Source organism: Vombatus ursinus, unplaced genomic scaffold (assembly GCF_900497805.2).
Source record: "Vombatus ursinus unplaced genomic scaffold, bare-nosed wombat genome assembly UNPS02014791.1, whole genome shotgun sequence".
NCBI classification, from domain to species: domain Eukaryota; kingdom Metazoa; phylum Chordata; class Mammalia; order Diprotodontia; family Vombatidae; genus Vombatus; species Vombatus ursinus.
Window position 1 is genome coordinate 24,363,973 of NW_020954569.1, and position 15,314 is coordinate 24,379,286.

At 36.5% G+C, this 15,314-nt stretch overlaps 1 protein-coding gene across 1 annotated transcript in view; it reads left to right on the plus strand.

The window, feature by feature from the left end:
• Nucleotides 1-15,314, plus strand: part of MYO10 (myosin X) — a 261,628-nt gene that overhangs the window by 161,858 nt on the left and 84,456 nt on the right. The window contains exons 12-19 of the mRNA XM_027868901.1: nt 487-633; nt 818-918; nt 1,022-1,088; nt 2,277-2,369; nt 3,168-3,236; nt 3,791-3,873; nt 6,003-6,111; nt 10,479-10,559. Coding sequence (XP_027724702.1) covers nt 487-633; nt 818-918; nt 1,022-1,088; nt 2,277-2,369; nt 3,168-3,236; nt 3,791-3,873; nt 6,003-6,111; nt 10,479-10,559 — 750 coding nt within the window. The remainder of the gene's footprint in view (nt 1-486; nt 634-817; nt 919-1,021; nt 1,089-2,276; nt 2,370-3,167; nt 3,237-3,790; nt 3,874-6,002; nt 6,112-10,478; nt 10,560-15,314) is intronic.

Sequence of the window (15,314 nt, forward strand, 5' to 3'; positions counted from 1 at the left end):
GAAGATAAATTAGTTTGGGATGGGGTACCACAGGAAAGGTGAAGGGCAACATGAGGCACCTTGGGATAAGGGTATCAGGAAGTAGGAAGATATCAAATACTAACTTTGTGCCCTTTCAGAATTTTGCCTAGAACTGATTCTGACCCAAGGAAAAGAAAAAAATTATCTTTCTTCTCTCCTTTATTATGTGGCTTTCTTGTAAGACCCCACATTCAGGCTAGGACTGTTAGTGTTAAATTCACCCAAACTAAAATAGGAGTTTTGGCAACTGGTTTGAGAACCTGAAGATCAGGTTCATATTGGAAAATAATTTCCAGGGTACCAAGTTACAAACTTTTGAAACATAACCTACTAGCAAATTTGAGAATTGATCTGTTGATTTCTTTAAAGCGGGGTAGACTCATACTATGCCTGCCACATCTGGTGAAAAGGACAAGCCATAAAATAGAAGTAGAGTGTGCTTACTGTGTTTGATCTGTCTCACAGGCAGCAGATAGCAGAGATTCTATGGCGATGGCACTTTATTCCCAGTGTTTTGCCTGGATTATTAAGAAAATTAACAGTAGAATCAAAGGCAAAGATGACTTCAAGTCAATTGGAATTCTGGACATATTTGGATTTGAAAACTTTGAGGTATGTTTCAGAAAATGGGTATTCAATAATTCTAACATGTAAGCCGATTGCTGTTAAGTCCCTTATATTTGAAGCTCAGAAAGGATTTCTGAAATTCACTGTGGATTTTTTTTCTTCTCTTAACTTCCATTTTATGAATGATAAATTTGAAAATATTTATTGTCCAATACTTCTTTCCTCTCAGGTTAACCATTTTGAGCAGTTCAGTATAAACTATGCAAATGAAAAGCTTCAGGAGTATTTCAATAAGCACATTTTTTCTTTGGAACAACTGGAATATAGCAGGTAATCATGAATTCAAAGTACCATTTACAAAATGAGCAAAGAAAAATTGAGAATTTTAAAGTTATATTTGAAATTAAAATGTTACCTTCTGCTTATATTGTAGAGAAGGACTAGTGTGGGAAGATATTGACTGGATAGACAATGGAGAATGTCTGGATCTTATTGAAAAGGTAATCCATTGTAGGAGAATGTGTTAAATTCCCCAGGGTGCTCAGCTGTGTTAATTTATGCTTATGGGAACAAAACAACTTGTACTAACCTGTACTTTAAAGGTGTGAAAGTTAAGCCAAAATGGTCTATTGTATTCTAATTAGAGTTGTCTTCCAGCTTTGACAGTTCTGTGATTCTGTGATGATAGTAGCATTTCCTACTTTTCACTTTGATTTTAATTTCAGCAGAATCTAAGTTTTGGTATAAATAAAAATATGTATGTGAATATATTTATATGTAAATGTATACATGTATGTTTGCATATAAATACAAACATACAGAATATATATGTATATTTTTGAACCAGATATGCTTGGTTATGCTTTTCTAAAATTTAGATTATAACTTGATATCTGAAATTTTTACCAATGCCAATACTGTGCAATGCAGCAAAAAATAAAAAATAAATTCCAAAATTCAAGTTACTGAAAATAAATGCATATCATTTTAAGAAAATGGAGAATATATGAGGGAGTGGGAAGGGAGAGGCAGTGTGAGTAATGCAGAGCTCCAACCTATGACTTAAAGAAAAGGATGTCTGAGTCATATGAAGGTTAAAGTGATTTGTCCAGGTTTAGCTAGACAGCTTGTACATTGCCGAGAAAGGATTTAAGTCAAGGTCTTCCTGACTGCCTGCCCATTGTTATATGTGTTCCACCAAGCCTTCTTTTTCATATGATTTTTAAAATGTTGTTTTCAGTCATGTCTAACTCTTTGTGACCCCATTTGGGATTTTCTTGGCAAAGATACTAGAATAGCATGCCATTTCCTTCTCCAGATCATTTTACAGATAAGGAAACTGAGGCATACAAGATTAAGTGACCTATTCACACAGCTAGTAAGTGTCTGAGGCCAGATTTAAACTCAGAAATGTGAGTCTTCCTGACTAAGGCCCAACACTCTATCCACCACACTATCTACCTGCCCCTAAAAATTATTAAAAAAAAAAAAAAACATTAATGTGATCTAAATCTTTTTTCTTTTATAGTATGGAGTTAAAAACTTTTTTTTTATTCTTAGAAATAACTATTTTATGTACCTTGTGGTATAAGTGAAGGGACAGGAAATCAACTCTAATTAAAGACCTGTTAGGAAAACTGTCCTTCCCCTTTTATAAAACATTCTTGTTTTTTTCTCCCCTCTTCTAGAAACTTGGACTACTTGCCCTTATTAATGAAGAAAGTCATTTTCCTCAGGCCACAGATACTACCTTACTGGAGAAATTACACGCTCAGCATGCTGTATGTCAAAGACCATTCCAGATTCTTCTACCTCAAATAACAAATCTTTGGATTAAGTGTACACCTGATATTTGAGAATATGGATTATTTCATTAGTGCACCACTGTATCTGCTTTCCAAACCGTTACACCTTTTTTGAACCATTCACTAGAATAGATACTTTAAGCTGAGTTAAATTAACCATAGCATTCTTCGTATTTGATCCACTGCAGCACTATGTTATCAGAATTTAGTGTGAGAGTAGCAAAGTGATTATGCTTACTAACGTTGTGAACTTTAGGACATTTACCAAGTTACAATATCAGCACTTCTAATTGTGTATGGTTTCTAGAATCTTGATGACATATGCCGTGTTGCTGGGTTCTCTATGTGTTTTATTCCATTTACTGCTCCCTTTTTCTTCATGGGTCTGTGTAGGAACCACCTGTACTCTGTGTCTGGAGTGCCTGCTCCATGTCATACGATTGCATTTCTATGTGTCCTTTCAGTTCAGCCCAGCTCAAATACTAGTGAAACCTTTCCTGGTTTCCCTAATAAAGAATGAGCTCTCCCTTCTAAGACTTGACATAGGACTTTGTTTGCACCTCTTCTTATACACTTAAGTATTTTTTGTTAGCTACTTATAGGTGTGTCATATCTCCTTACAAGACAGTAAGCTCTGTGAAGTCAGAGACCAAGATTTATCTAAACTTTGCATTTCCCTTATTACCTTTTATAGTGCTCTGTATAGAGTGAACACTAAAAATGCTTCTTGAATTACTCATTTTTTCTTTCTTTCTTTCTTTTTTTTTAATTTAGCATAACCACTTTTATGTGAAGCCAAGAGTTGCTGTTAATAATTTTGGAGTAAAACACTATGCTGGAGAGGTAATATATTTTTAGGATTTCTTCTTCAGTGTTTCAAAAGAGCCATAGTTTAGTCAATGTGGGCATCTCTTCCATTAACACAGATCACAGCTTTTCTGTGCTTTTGTAGACATGATTAGGCTGGGGGCCAAAGAAGAACTGATCACTTACTAGCTCACCTTCCTATAATGAACCTCTCTGAACTAGACTAAAGTGAAGACCACAGAAAGTTGATTGTTATAGGACCTGTTCTCAAAGCTTTGTCAGCTTTATAAGAGCTGCCAGTGCTTATACTGTGCTGGCTGAGGTCTTTTGAGAACGCATGGTCACCTCTGCTTTAGTACACCATCAAAGCAGTGTTTTAGTGGAAGATTTTTAAAACTCCCTGTGAAATTCCTCTTAATACCTTTTAGAGAAATCTTTGTTTTTTCCAAAGAAAGGTAAACTTACTGAAATGTTCTGTTTTTACTGTTAAATTTTATAAAATTTGCTGAATTTCAATCTCTCTCTCTCTCACCCTCTCCCCTTCTCCCCTTTACCAAATTCTATTCCTCTTTTTGGGGGGTGTTTAATAGGTGCAATATGACGTTAGGGGAATCTTGGAGAAGAACAGGGATACATTCCGAGATGATCTTCTCAACTTGCTAAGGGAAAGCCGGTATGTGACACCAATGACTGAGAAGTAATTGGCCAACACATGCAGATGTGATTTGCTGCTGAATTATACTATGTACATTCTTCATGTAGTAGAATTTAAAATATTAATATTCTTCTAGAACATTCTGTAATAGCCTTTCCTTGGTAATATTTTTATTAACCACAAATAAAAAAGACACATATAACATAAATATCATAGTGCTGTAGCTTAAGTCATTGAACTCTGTATTCTATTTCCTGTTATCTCAAGAGTGGTCAGAAAATTCTCAGAAACAGTTTTGAAACCAAATTTATTTTATTTCACTTTAAAAAAAATTGCCTGCCACTCAGGAGTGGCAGTACTACAAAGTCAAAGAGATAAGGCAAACCTTAAAAATTGGTTAATCGCTGATTTAAATATTAGTTTTTAATATTACTAAGGGCTGCTAGATGGTACAGTGGATAAAGCACTGGGCCTAGAATCATGAAGACCTGAATTCAAGTCCTATCTCAGACACTTACTAACTCTGTGATGCTGGGCAAGTCACTTAACCCTGTTTGCCTCAGTTTCCTCATCTATAAAATTAGCTAGAGAAGGCCTTTGTGCATGAATCAGTGGTCCTCATTTGACAGCTAAATGCTCAGCTCTGCCTTTGAAAGACAGTTCCGTGGTGAGGCTATCCTGCCTTAACATTTTCACAGCCCATAGCTTTGAAGTTTTCTTTCTAGTATGAAAATTATTTGATATGGAATCCATAATTTCTTTTCTTCATCCTTATTCCTGATGAATAAGCAAATGTTTTTTTTTTTTATAAACAAAATGTATTTGTTTATTATGAGAGAAAAATATAGAGAAGTTACTTGATTTTAATGAGTAAAAAGATCAAATTATAATCAGCAGTTTAGTTTAAAAAGCTTAAATTAGGAAACATATGTTTTGCTGGTTTTGTTCAGTCATTTCAGTTGTGTCCAACTCCTTGTGACCCGTCGGGATTTTCTTTGCAGAGATAGTGGAATGGTTTGCCGTTTCCTTCTCCAGCTCATTTTACAGATGAGGAACTAAAGCAAACAGGTTAAGTGACTTGTTGAGAGTAACACGACTAGTATGTGTCTGAGGCTGGATTTGATCTCAGGAAGATCAGTCTTCCTGACTCCAGCCTTGGCACTCTTATCTACTGTACCACCTAGCTGTTATAAGTAATGGAAAGCATCACAGGACGGTTGTATCTTACTGGGTTCACATTGGGTCCAGGGTCTAGTCCTACAATTTCTACACTCAGGAGGTTTTTTTTTTTCAGATTCTCTTCATTAAATAGTAAAATGAATACATCCTATGTGCAAGACACTGAGGATTTTTCTTTACCGTGTAAGAAACTCTCATTGAGAAAACTCCCTTTATCAATGCAAATCTGATGCTGTTCTGCAACTACTTTTCTTGGGGAGTTGCCTGGGTCAGTGAAAGGTTAAGGGACATGGCCAGAACCACACAGCCCCATATGTAGGTAAAATACCTGATGTTACCAGGTATTCTTGACTCTGGAGGTGAGCTTTTTTCAACAACTGAGTGCTATAGGAAGATAAAATCAAGTGGTTCTTGCTTACACTCTACGGGGAAATACAGTATTCACAGAATTAAACAAATACAAAGTATACACAGAGTACTATCTAGCCCAATCCTTTCCCTTCTCTCTCACACATTATTTTCCTAATAAAACATAGACCCGCTTGGGGAAAGTGATTTACCCAAAGACATGCAGCTAGTAAGTATCAAAGCTGAGATTCCACAGTTATTTGCTTCTAAATCTCTACCTACAAAATAGGGGCACAATCCTTTTTTAGACTTAGAAGGGTAATAGATTTATCTCATTTAACCCTTTCAGTGTAAGGATGAGTCAAATGAGGCCAGTGGGAGTTGTGAAGTTTTTCCACGTTTTCCGAAGTAGTAAGTGTCAACACAGATGAGCTTATATCATGATTCCCATGGCTAACCTGTTTTTGATAATAAGCTTGCAACCTATAAAAGTAATGTTAACTTAGACTAGAGTAAATAACTTTGAGTTATCAGATTGAAAAAAGGACTGTAATCATAGCAAGATGAAGCATAATAATTTTATGATTACTTCTGTGAAGGCTTTGTTGTTTCTCTTTTAGACTTGATTTCATCTATGATCTATTTGAACATGTTTCAAGCCGAAATAACCAGGAAACCCTGAAATGTGGAAGTAAACACAAGAGGCCCACTGTCAGCTCACAGTTCAAGGTTAGTTTAAGATCTCTTTGGTGTCTTATTGTTTAATGTCATTTTAAAAATTGAAAATGGTACTTGTGTATGCATCAGGAAGTGTTACAATTTTTTAAAAGTTTTCTTCAATTTTAAACCAAAATGCTTTATAGAAGTAAAATCCTTTTTATTTTTAACAAGAAAAATATGTAGCTGTTTTAGTTGGGGTCAGAGTGATTTTATTAAATTGTGCTGTTTATGAAAGTACTGCACTTGAACATGGGGTAGATTTCTTCCTACATTTATCTCCTTTTCCTTTATGTGTTTAAAATGTTCTGATGAAAAAAATTTATGGGTAGCTTTTCAAGATTAAATATTAAAGAAAATTTTAATTCATTAGGCATTAATTAATTTTCTACCATGTGCCAGATGCAAAAGTCATATTCAGGTACATAAGATATGAACCCTGCTGCCAGGGAACTTCCAATCAATATGCAGGGGAAAGTACAAATACACAAATAACCCTAACCCAGCAGAGAATGAGATACATGCAAAGGAGAGGTTTAGGCAAACTGTGAAATTTGTGAAATTTGAGAAGGGAAAAAATCCCTTTTTTGCTGGAAAGGTATTAGTGTAAACTTCAGGGAAGAGCTGGTCTGCGTGTGATTGGGGTGGAACCTAGAGACTTCAGTGGACAGAGATGTGGGGCTGTGTTTTCTAGGTATGTGTGGGGCTGTTGTGTGCAAAGAGAAGAGCTGCTAGTGCCATTTCTCTATCTTTGTTTCTGTCATGAAAGCCAGGGTAGGGAAGGGAAGGAATAGAACAAGGATCAAAGAATATTGCACTTGGGCAGGAAAATGGTATATGTGAAGGGGACGGGTAAACTGAATCCAAGGTTGTATGGGTAAATCAAAACCAAAGTTGAAGAAGAATTTAAAATGACAGTTTTAGGCGTTTATACTTATGTATGGAGTAAATAATGGGAGCCCCTGAAAGTTTTTGATTAAAAAGGTAAAGTATGTGATCATGATAGTGCATCAAGAAAATTACTTGGATAGCTAGTAATTGGAGTTGGGAAAGACTGGAGGCAGAGAACTAATTTAGGAAGCTATTATAATAGTCTAGGTAAGAAGAAATGAGGACATGAACTATGATAGCTTCCACAGAAATTGAAAGGAAAGGGGGTCGATGCCGGGTATACTGCAAAGGTAGGATCCATAGGATTTGGTCATTTGGATGTGTGGGATGAGGGAAAAGTTATAACATAACAGAACCCTGTGAGCCAGTAGCCTGGAAGGAGAATGTTAACAGGAAATCAGAAGGTTAGGAGGAGAAGCAGATTTAGAGGAGAAAATGATGGGTTCAGTTTTTGATATTTTTGAGTTTGAGGTTCTAACAGTCTCTTGGCAATGGGATACTTGGAGCTCGGTGGAGAGGGTGGGTGGTTGGGCAGGGAGGATTGGTTAAAGAGATTAGAGGAGAGCAATAATAGTACAGTGTTGTGTAGCCAGAGAAGGGAAGACGGTATCATAAACAGTGGGATGTTCCACGGTTGTCAGATATCAAAAGGTGAGGAGACGGAAAGGTCATTCTAAGCATATTAGTGACTGTGAAGAGAGTTTTTAGTAGTCAGTCTAATCAGCATTTATTTATTAAGTATTTACCATGTGCCAGGCACAGTGCTAATCAAGTTCTGGGAACACAAAAAACCACCACCCCATCCCCTTCCCCCCCCCCCAAAATAATCCTTGCTCTCGAAGAAATCTCAGTTGAGAACTACAGAGTCCTAGGGATAAATGTCAGATTTCAAAGAATAAAGGGATGAGTTGGAAGGTGAGGCAGTAGAAGCGGTGGGTATTGATTATTTTTTCTAGGACGTTCAAAATGGTGGGGAAAGGAACAGAGGACAGCCTTTGAGGGCAGGACCAAGAGCCATGAGTGGAAGTGGGTAGAAGTTACACAGAGACAAATTTAGGCTTTCTGAAAAAGGAAAAACTTCCAAACTAGTAGAGTTCTCTAAGAGTGAAATGGGCAAACTTAGGAAGTCGTGGACTGCCCCTCACTAGAGGATGGATGGCTGGTTGTTTATGTTGTAGAAGGTATTCTTACTCCTTTATTGACTAAATTCTCTGGCATCAGAATTCCCTCCCAATGTGAGATTCTGTGATTTTCTCTTCCTAAAGTGACAGGGAAATTTAAAAAAAAAAAGATAGAATGTAGGAGACCTGCTCATGTCTGCACATAACAGACAGGAAGGAAGTTTAAGACAGAGATAGAGATCATTGGAAGAGCACAGTTGAAGTGAGATGGCATAAATTGGTAGCTTAGTGTATATGTAGTATATGATTTCCTCAAGCAGCATATTATAGCTTGTAGTAGGGGAAAAAAAGGATGGCTGGAGTTACCCAGGATGAAAGGGCTTATAAGGTAGAAATAGCAGAAAGTGAACAGAAGAAAGAATTCAAGGATGGAGCAGAGAGGGTATTGTTAAAGTTGCTGACCCACAGGGTCAAGGAGCAAAGTGATGGCCAGAAGAGCTTTACATGGGTGAATGGGGAGTAATCTTAAAGGACTTTGAAGATCACGACAGAAGAACAGGTAGAACAAGAATAAAGGTGTTGGAGGAGTCAGAAAGGGAATTACAGAGTTCAGAGTCTCAGAGGAAGCGTAATTTTAAGCAGTTGTTATATCTAAGGTCTGATGACTCTTGGGAGTTGCTGGAGTGTCATAGAATGGAGTTCATTGTAGCTGATATCAGGAAACTGTGAAGATGGGTATTAGAAAAGTTTTCAGCCTTTTTATTAAAATTTCCATGGATAACGGCATGGAAAGGGGTAATAGGGAACTGCTAAAAGTCACAGAGAACAATGGGAAAGTAATCAAGACTTTGATAGATAAAAGTGACCAGAATCAAGAGAAAGTAGCGTGAACTTCATAGAAGAGGAGCTGTTCATGGTGGTGATAGGGCAAATAGTGAACACAGAAGTTAGGCAGATTTCTTTTTAAATGAAATTTAAAAGGTGAAACAGCCTTATTGCAATCTTTTTATTTTGCTCTCACTTATTTGAGTTCATTTATAAACCTGAAAGTGGAGTCTGAGGACCTGAGTTCAAATTCTACCTCTGATGCTTACGTCCTCTGTGACATTGGGCAAGTCATTTCACGTCTATGGGTTTCGGTTTCTTTGTGTGAAAAATGAAAGGAGGAAGAATAGATAGCCTCTGACGTCCCTTCTGGCTCTCAGCCTCTGATCCTGTGATTTTGACTGGCTGAAGATCTACTGACGACAAGGCTCTGTGGGGGATGTAAAAGGCTAGTTGTCCTCTCTTCTCAGAGAACTTACATTTTAGTTGGAGACAGAAGAGAGACATGCACAAACATTTATTAAGTATTTACAAGACAATATATTTTGAGTCCCAAATGAGTGGCACACTTCCATAGGAATTCAGAAAAAGAAGGGGTTTAACACTGGGCTGTAGTGGACAGGGGAGGTTTTAAGCAAGAGGTAACACTTGAGCTGGCCTTTAAGAAGGAAGGAATACTATTGATTAAGTAGTGAAAGGGCAGCTAGGTGGCTCAGTGGATAGAGCACTGGCCTTGATGTCAGGAGGACCTGAGTTCAAATCCGGCTTCAGACCAAACACTTGACACTTACTAGCTGTGTGACCCTGGGCAAGTCACTTAACCCCAACTGCCTTAACAAAAAAAAAAAAGTAGTGAAAGATACTTTCTAGGCAGATGAAAGAAGGGTAGTCTAGTCTGACTAAAGCCAAGGGTTTGTGTTGCGAGGTATTATAATATAAAGCTGGAGAGAGAGGCCAGATCAATTTGTGAAGGCTGAGGAGCTATAGGCTTTATGCTGTTAAGTAGAATACTTATTTCCTGAGAATTAAAAGAGCAATTGAAAAGGAGGGTCACCCCTTTTCCCTGAATGGGAAGAGATGGCAATCCTTTCCCATTCAGGTTCATAATTAGAATAAATAATCAGTTACGTGAAGAAAAATGCTAAATTAGAAGACATTGCTAGAATGGAAAAAAAATGTACTTCTTTTAAAAAATAAGTTTTGCTTTTACTACTTTCCTTTCTTTTAAAAGAAAAAGAAATGGATTAGTTTTGTATGTAGGTAGAATAATCATTTGGACTGGTAGTAGCAATAATATACTTTTCTATAGTATGAGACCTCATATATGAGCCTTTCCTCCTGCCTCCCAACATAAATAATAGTGTCTCTTACAGACTTCTTTTTACATTGGACTTAGACTTTCAAAATAAAAATACAAAAAAAAAAAGTCTGTTCTCTGTCAACTGAGATTGCTTTTAGAAGTGCCTGGGGTGCTTAGAAACTAAAAGGGTAAAATAATAAGAAACTAAATAAAAGAGATTTTTTTTTTTACCTTTTCAATAGGACTCTCTGCATTCCTTAATGGCCACATTGAGCACGTCTAATCCTTTCTTTGTTCGATGTATCAAGCCAAACATGCAGAAGGTAAGATTTAAGGTACTCTCAGATCTATATGACTTATTATAGTATTTGGCTTTTTGGAACAGAGTCTCTGAAGGGGGTGGGGTTGGGAGAGTGGATTCTCATTATTTTAGTTTCTGTCAGGTCACTTGGAATGTATTTGAATGCATTATGTGCTAGTCATATACTCAGACTGTTATTCAAATCTTAGGTGGAAACTTTCATTCTAAAACTAGAAGCCAATCATATCTCTATTTTACTTCTTTGGAAAATGTCATTACCCCTCCTGGAAGTCTTTTGTTTGTAATAAAATGAACAAATTTAAATGTTTTCAAATGTATATTTAGCCTCAGGTTTGAAATTCTTTTATGTTCCCCCCTGGGTTTTTATGTGTTGTAGAAATGTTGTTCTGTTCATAAAGCAGACTTGAATCTGTGTTCTTACTTCAGGCAGCTTCAGTATTCATCTGGACTCTATCGTAGTTGTCCAAAGTGCATATAGCTGTTAGATACTGAATGTGAGGGGAAGAAAAGCAGAGGCTATCTAAAGAAAGTCTGTTTGTTACTAGCTTTGCCTGTTTTCTAGATCTTTCTCCAAAGTTGTAGGTTAGATGCTTTTCCCAGATGGGCAGAGAGTTCTGTTTTAGTATTGTTGGAAGTTAGTCTGATTTGGGAAAACTGATTTTTAGCAGTCCCATTTTTATGACTGGAAGAAACCTTCTCCAGTAAAATCCAGTTGGTTATATGGGTTGAAAGAAAAGGTGGAGTTAGCTTTACTGTGCTCCTTGTATACTATAAAGAAATGTGTTAGCTCAAAAGAATATTAAATTCAGTTTGTTGACCCATAACTAAAAAATGACTGGGTAGAGTCAGACAAATGGATGACAGCTAAAATGGGGGAAAACTATTTACATTAAAAGAGAAAAGATAATGTTCCCAACTTTTTGAGTTTTACATGTAAACAATAGGTGTTCCAGATTCTTATTATACTCATATATATATGTAAAATGATAAGTTTCCTAGAATATGTATGTGTGCACACGTGCTATATTTGTGTTTGTTAATTTAAGCAGACCCATCTCTCTTAGCTGATTGTAGGTTTGTTTGTTTTTTAATTGAATCTAAGCCATCTGTAGCTTTTATTATATCATAGCCTCTTCTACTTCCCCTCCTTAGTGTTTCTAGAATATGTTATGTAGAAAATATTGGGGTTTTCTGTAATTTTTTTGGTATGTAAATAAATATTTTTAAGGGCATCCAGCATTCTAGGAAGGAATTCTTATACATAGGCAGCAAAGCCAGTATTCTTTGTGGTGATAAAATGTTTCCATGTAACTCTCCATTCCTTATTAAAATGAAGGTTTGATTGTGGGCAAGGTCTCAGATTCTCTTGCCCAACCATGCTGAATTTTCCAAGTATGAAACAAATACCTTTTTAAAACTTTAAAAAAAAATTTTAAATTAATATATTTTATTTTCCTCCATTACATGTTCAAACAATTTTTAAACTTTTTTTTTTTAAGTTTTGAGTTCCAAATTCGATCTTTCCTTCCTCTCCCTCTCTCTGAGATGGTAAGCAGTCAAATGTAGGCTATACGTGTGCAATCACGTAACACACTTCCATATTAGTCAAATAAATGATTTTTTGGAAAACTAACATCAGACCTTGCTTAGGACATTTAACATTACTTGACTGTGGCTCATAAGATATTGCTATTCCAGTTAGGGTTTTTGCATAACCTCAAGATACTGTGACCATATATATTCTCTTGGAGCCTAACAGCAATCCATGATGAAATGAAGCTTTTTGTCTATAGCCTTTAGTAATCCTCTGAAGTAGAATAATTTATGCCAGACAGTCCTGCTGGTATTCTTCACTTTGGGGCCATTAACTTTTAAAAATTAATTCTTTAGCATTCAGTTGTGAATATTAACTCATCAAAAGGACAAGTACGTGTCCAGGTGGCACAGTGGATAGAGAATTGGCCCTGGAGTCAGGAAGACCCCAGTTCAAATCCAAGCTGATACTTACTAGCTGTGAGACCCTGGCTAAATTACTTAATTCTTGTTTTCCTCAGTTTCCTGTTCTGTAAAATGGGAGCAATAATAGTACTTAACCTCCCAGGGCTATTGTGAGAATCAAATGAGATAACAATTGTAGAATGCTCAGCACAATGCCTGTCACATAGTAAGCAATAGTTCTCTTTATGTAAGTAGATCTTTCTTCAGATCTCTACATAAAGCAATTTTTTATGTAACACGAATTTGCCGATGGAAGTGGGGAAAGGAGGGAGGTGGCAGAAAAGGAGCCATACACTTATGGAGGGAGGGGGCTGGCACAAGGCTCAAGGACACGTTAGGGTAGGGGACAGAGAAGTGAGAGCAGTAGGAAGAATTGGCTGGGGGTGGGAGGATGGAGGGGTCAATGAGTAGGGGCCAAACACAGAAAGGAGAAGACAGTTGACTCATGGGGGTTGGGGACAGACATGAAGTACCTGAGCTTGGCCTGATAAAAGACAGACAGGCAAGGGCAGACACACTGGGGGGGGGGGGGTGTCCAAGCCCCCAATCTGGTGCTGGTGGTGGTAGCAGTGGCTGTCTCTCTCGTGTGACCTGTAAGTTCTTCTGCTAAAATAAAGTTGAATTTACATAAAGCAAGAACTGTATATGTAAATGTTAGCTATCATTATTATTATTGTTGTTAAGCAATCAGTATTTCTTTTGTCTTGTAGTTACATTTTTACATAGTCTCTTTTGGTTCCTATAATTGGGATCAACTATTAACACTTCAACTTCCAGCTGAACCATTGGTGACATAATGCAGTTTTAAATATTAAAATAAAATGCCAAATTTGAAAATATTCAAATCATGGTACTAAACTTCCTCCATACAGTTTTAAGCCCCAGTAACCCTTAAAATATTTCTAAATATTTTATTACAGGTGATGCAGCTAGTACTTTTGAAGGTTTTGGAATTTGTTGAAAGTATTTCTATCCCTGGGAGGTAAAAGGCAGTGACCTTTTTCAGTATTAGCTTATTTTTCCATGCTTATTTTCTATTTGACCAATATTTGCTACTGTTTTGCATTTTCTTTAAAAAAAAATTAGCCAACATATCCAGGATTATACCATAACTTTTCCAATAATTATTTCCCAGTAAATATTCCATAATGTTTTGGTTTTCATTAGCTCTTGTCCTCATCTATTGTAATCAATAATTAATTCCATGAAGAAATACAGATAGTGGAAGAATTTATAAATGATGTTGGTGTTTTTTAAGGCACTCACGAAATACAAGTACAAACAGATTTCAAATTTGTGTAAAGAAGTGTATGTTAACAGTCTGTAAAGTCCGATATTTGACTGTAATTTTGAATGTCAAGAAAGCAAAAATCAGGAAACAACTTATGACTCTATTCTTCATTTACTTACAGTGTAAAAAAATTGGAAAGTTACTATAGTGAATTATAAGTTGCACATCAGCACCCCTTTGGGTCACTTTGAATCAGTAAGTATTTATTAAACATTAGTGCCAAGCACTATGTTAAACATTGTGGATACAAAGAAAAAGCAAAAACAGTTTCTGCATTTAAGGAGCTCTCAGGAATTTTCCTTTATGAATGAACATTTCAGTGTTTAGCTTAATTTGAAAGATAAAACTTTAAAGAGAAAAAATATCAGTTGTTAATCTGTTTCCAAAGCTACTTGATGCTGAGCAATAATATTACTATGTTCAATTCTTGGAGCCCACACTTTAGAAAACACAAAGATAAATTTAAAGGACAACTATAGGAGCATTACCAGGATGGGAACCTCAAAATCTTGCCGTACAGTGAATAGTTTAAAGAAATGAATGTTTAACTTAGACAAGATTTAGCTGCCGCATACTGCTCAGTAGTTCTGTTGCTTACTACTTGTGTGACCTTAAGCTTTAGTTACATAATTTGTCTGGTCCTCAGTTTCCTTATTTGTAAAGCAAGGACATAGACTAGATGATTTCTGAGGACCTTTTCAGCTCTAAATTTGTGATCATGTAAAGTATTTCAGGGGATTTCACACAGAAAGAGGATACATTCTCCTCCCACTTAACCCCAAAAGGTAGAATGAAAAGCACTGTTTAAGAGACAGGTAGATTTCAGCTAAATATAAGGAAAAACTTCCTAACAAATTAGAGCAATCCAAATTGAAATGAGGTCGGGAAGAGGCAGAGTGAGAGAGGGTTCTTCCTTACTAGAAGTTTTCAAATAAAGGATGAATGACCACTCATCAGGAATGTTGTAAAAAGGCTTTTTCACAAGATAAGAGTTGAAATCGATCATTGTTTCCTAACATTTTGTGTGTCATGGACCCCATTTTGGCAGTCTGGAAAAACCTATGGACCCCCTTCTTAGAATAATGTTTTTAAGTGAAAAATAAAATACTTCGTATTTCAAAAGAAACGAAGGTTAGAGATGAGAAAAATATAAATTTTTTCCAAGTTCATAGACGCTCCACAATCTAGGGGTCTGTGGACCCCAGCTTAAGAATCCTTGCTGCTGAGATCCCTTCCAGCTCTGTGATTCTGTGAAGAATGTATATTTGTTGAATATGGAGAGAAGAGAATGGCAGCACCATCTTCTCAGATTCCCCCAGAATCAACAGACTCGAAAAGTGTCAAACCATAGATAAATGTTGGAAAGTCTTCCTGCTCATTGGGAAGTGACCACATCCAGAGAGTTTCCTTGGAGATTTTTACACACACACACACACACACACACACACACACACACACACACACACA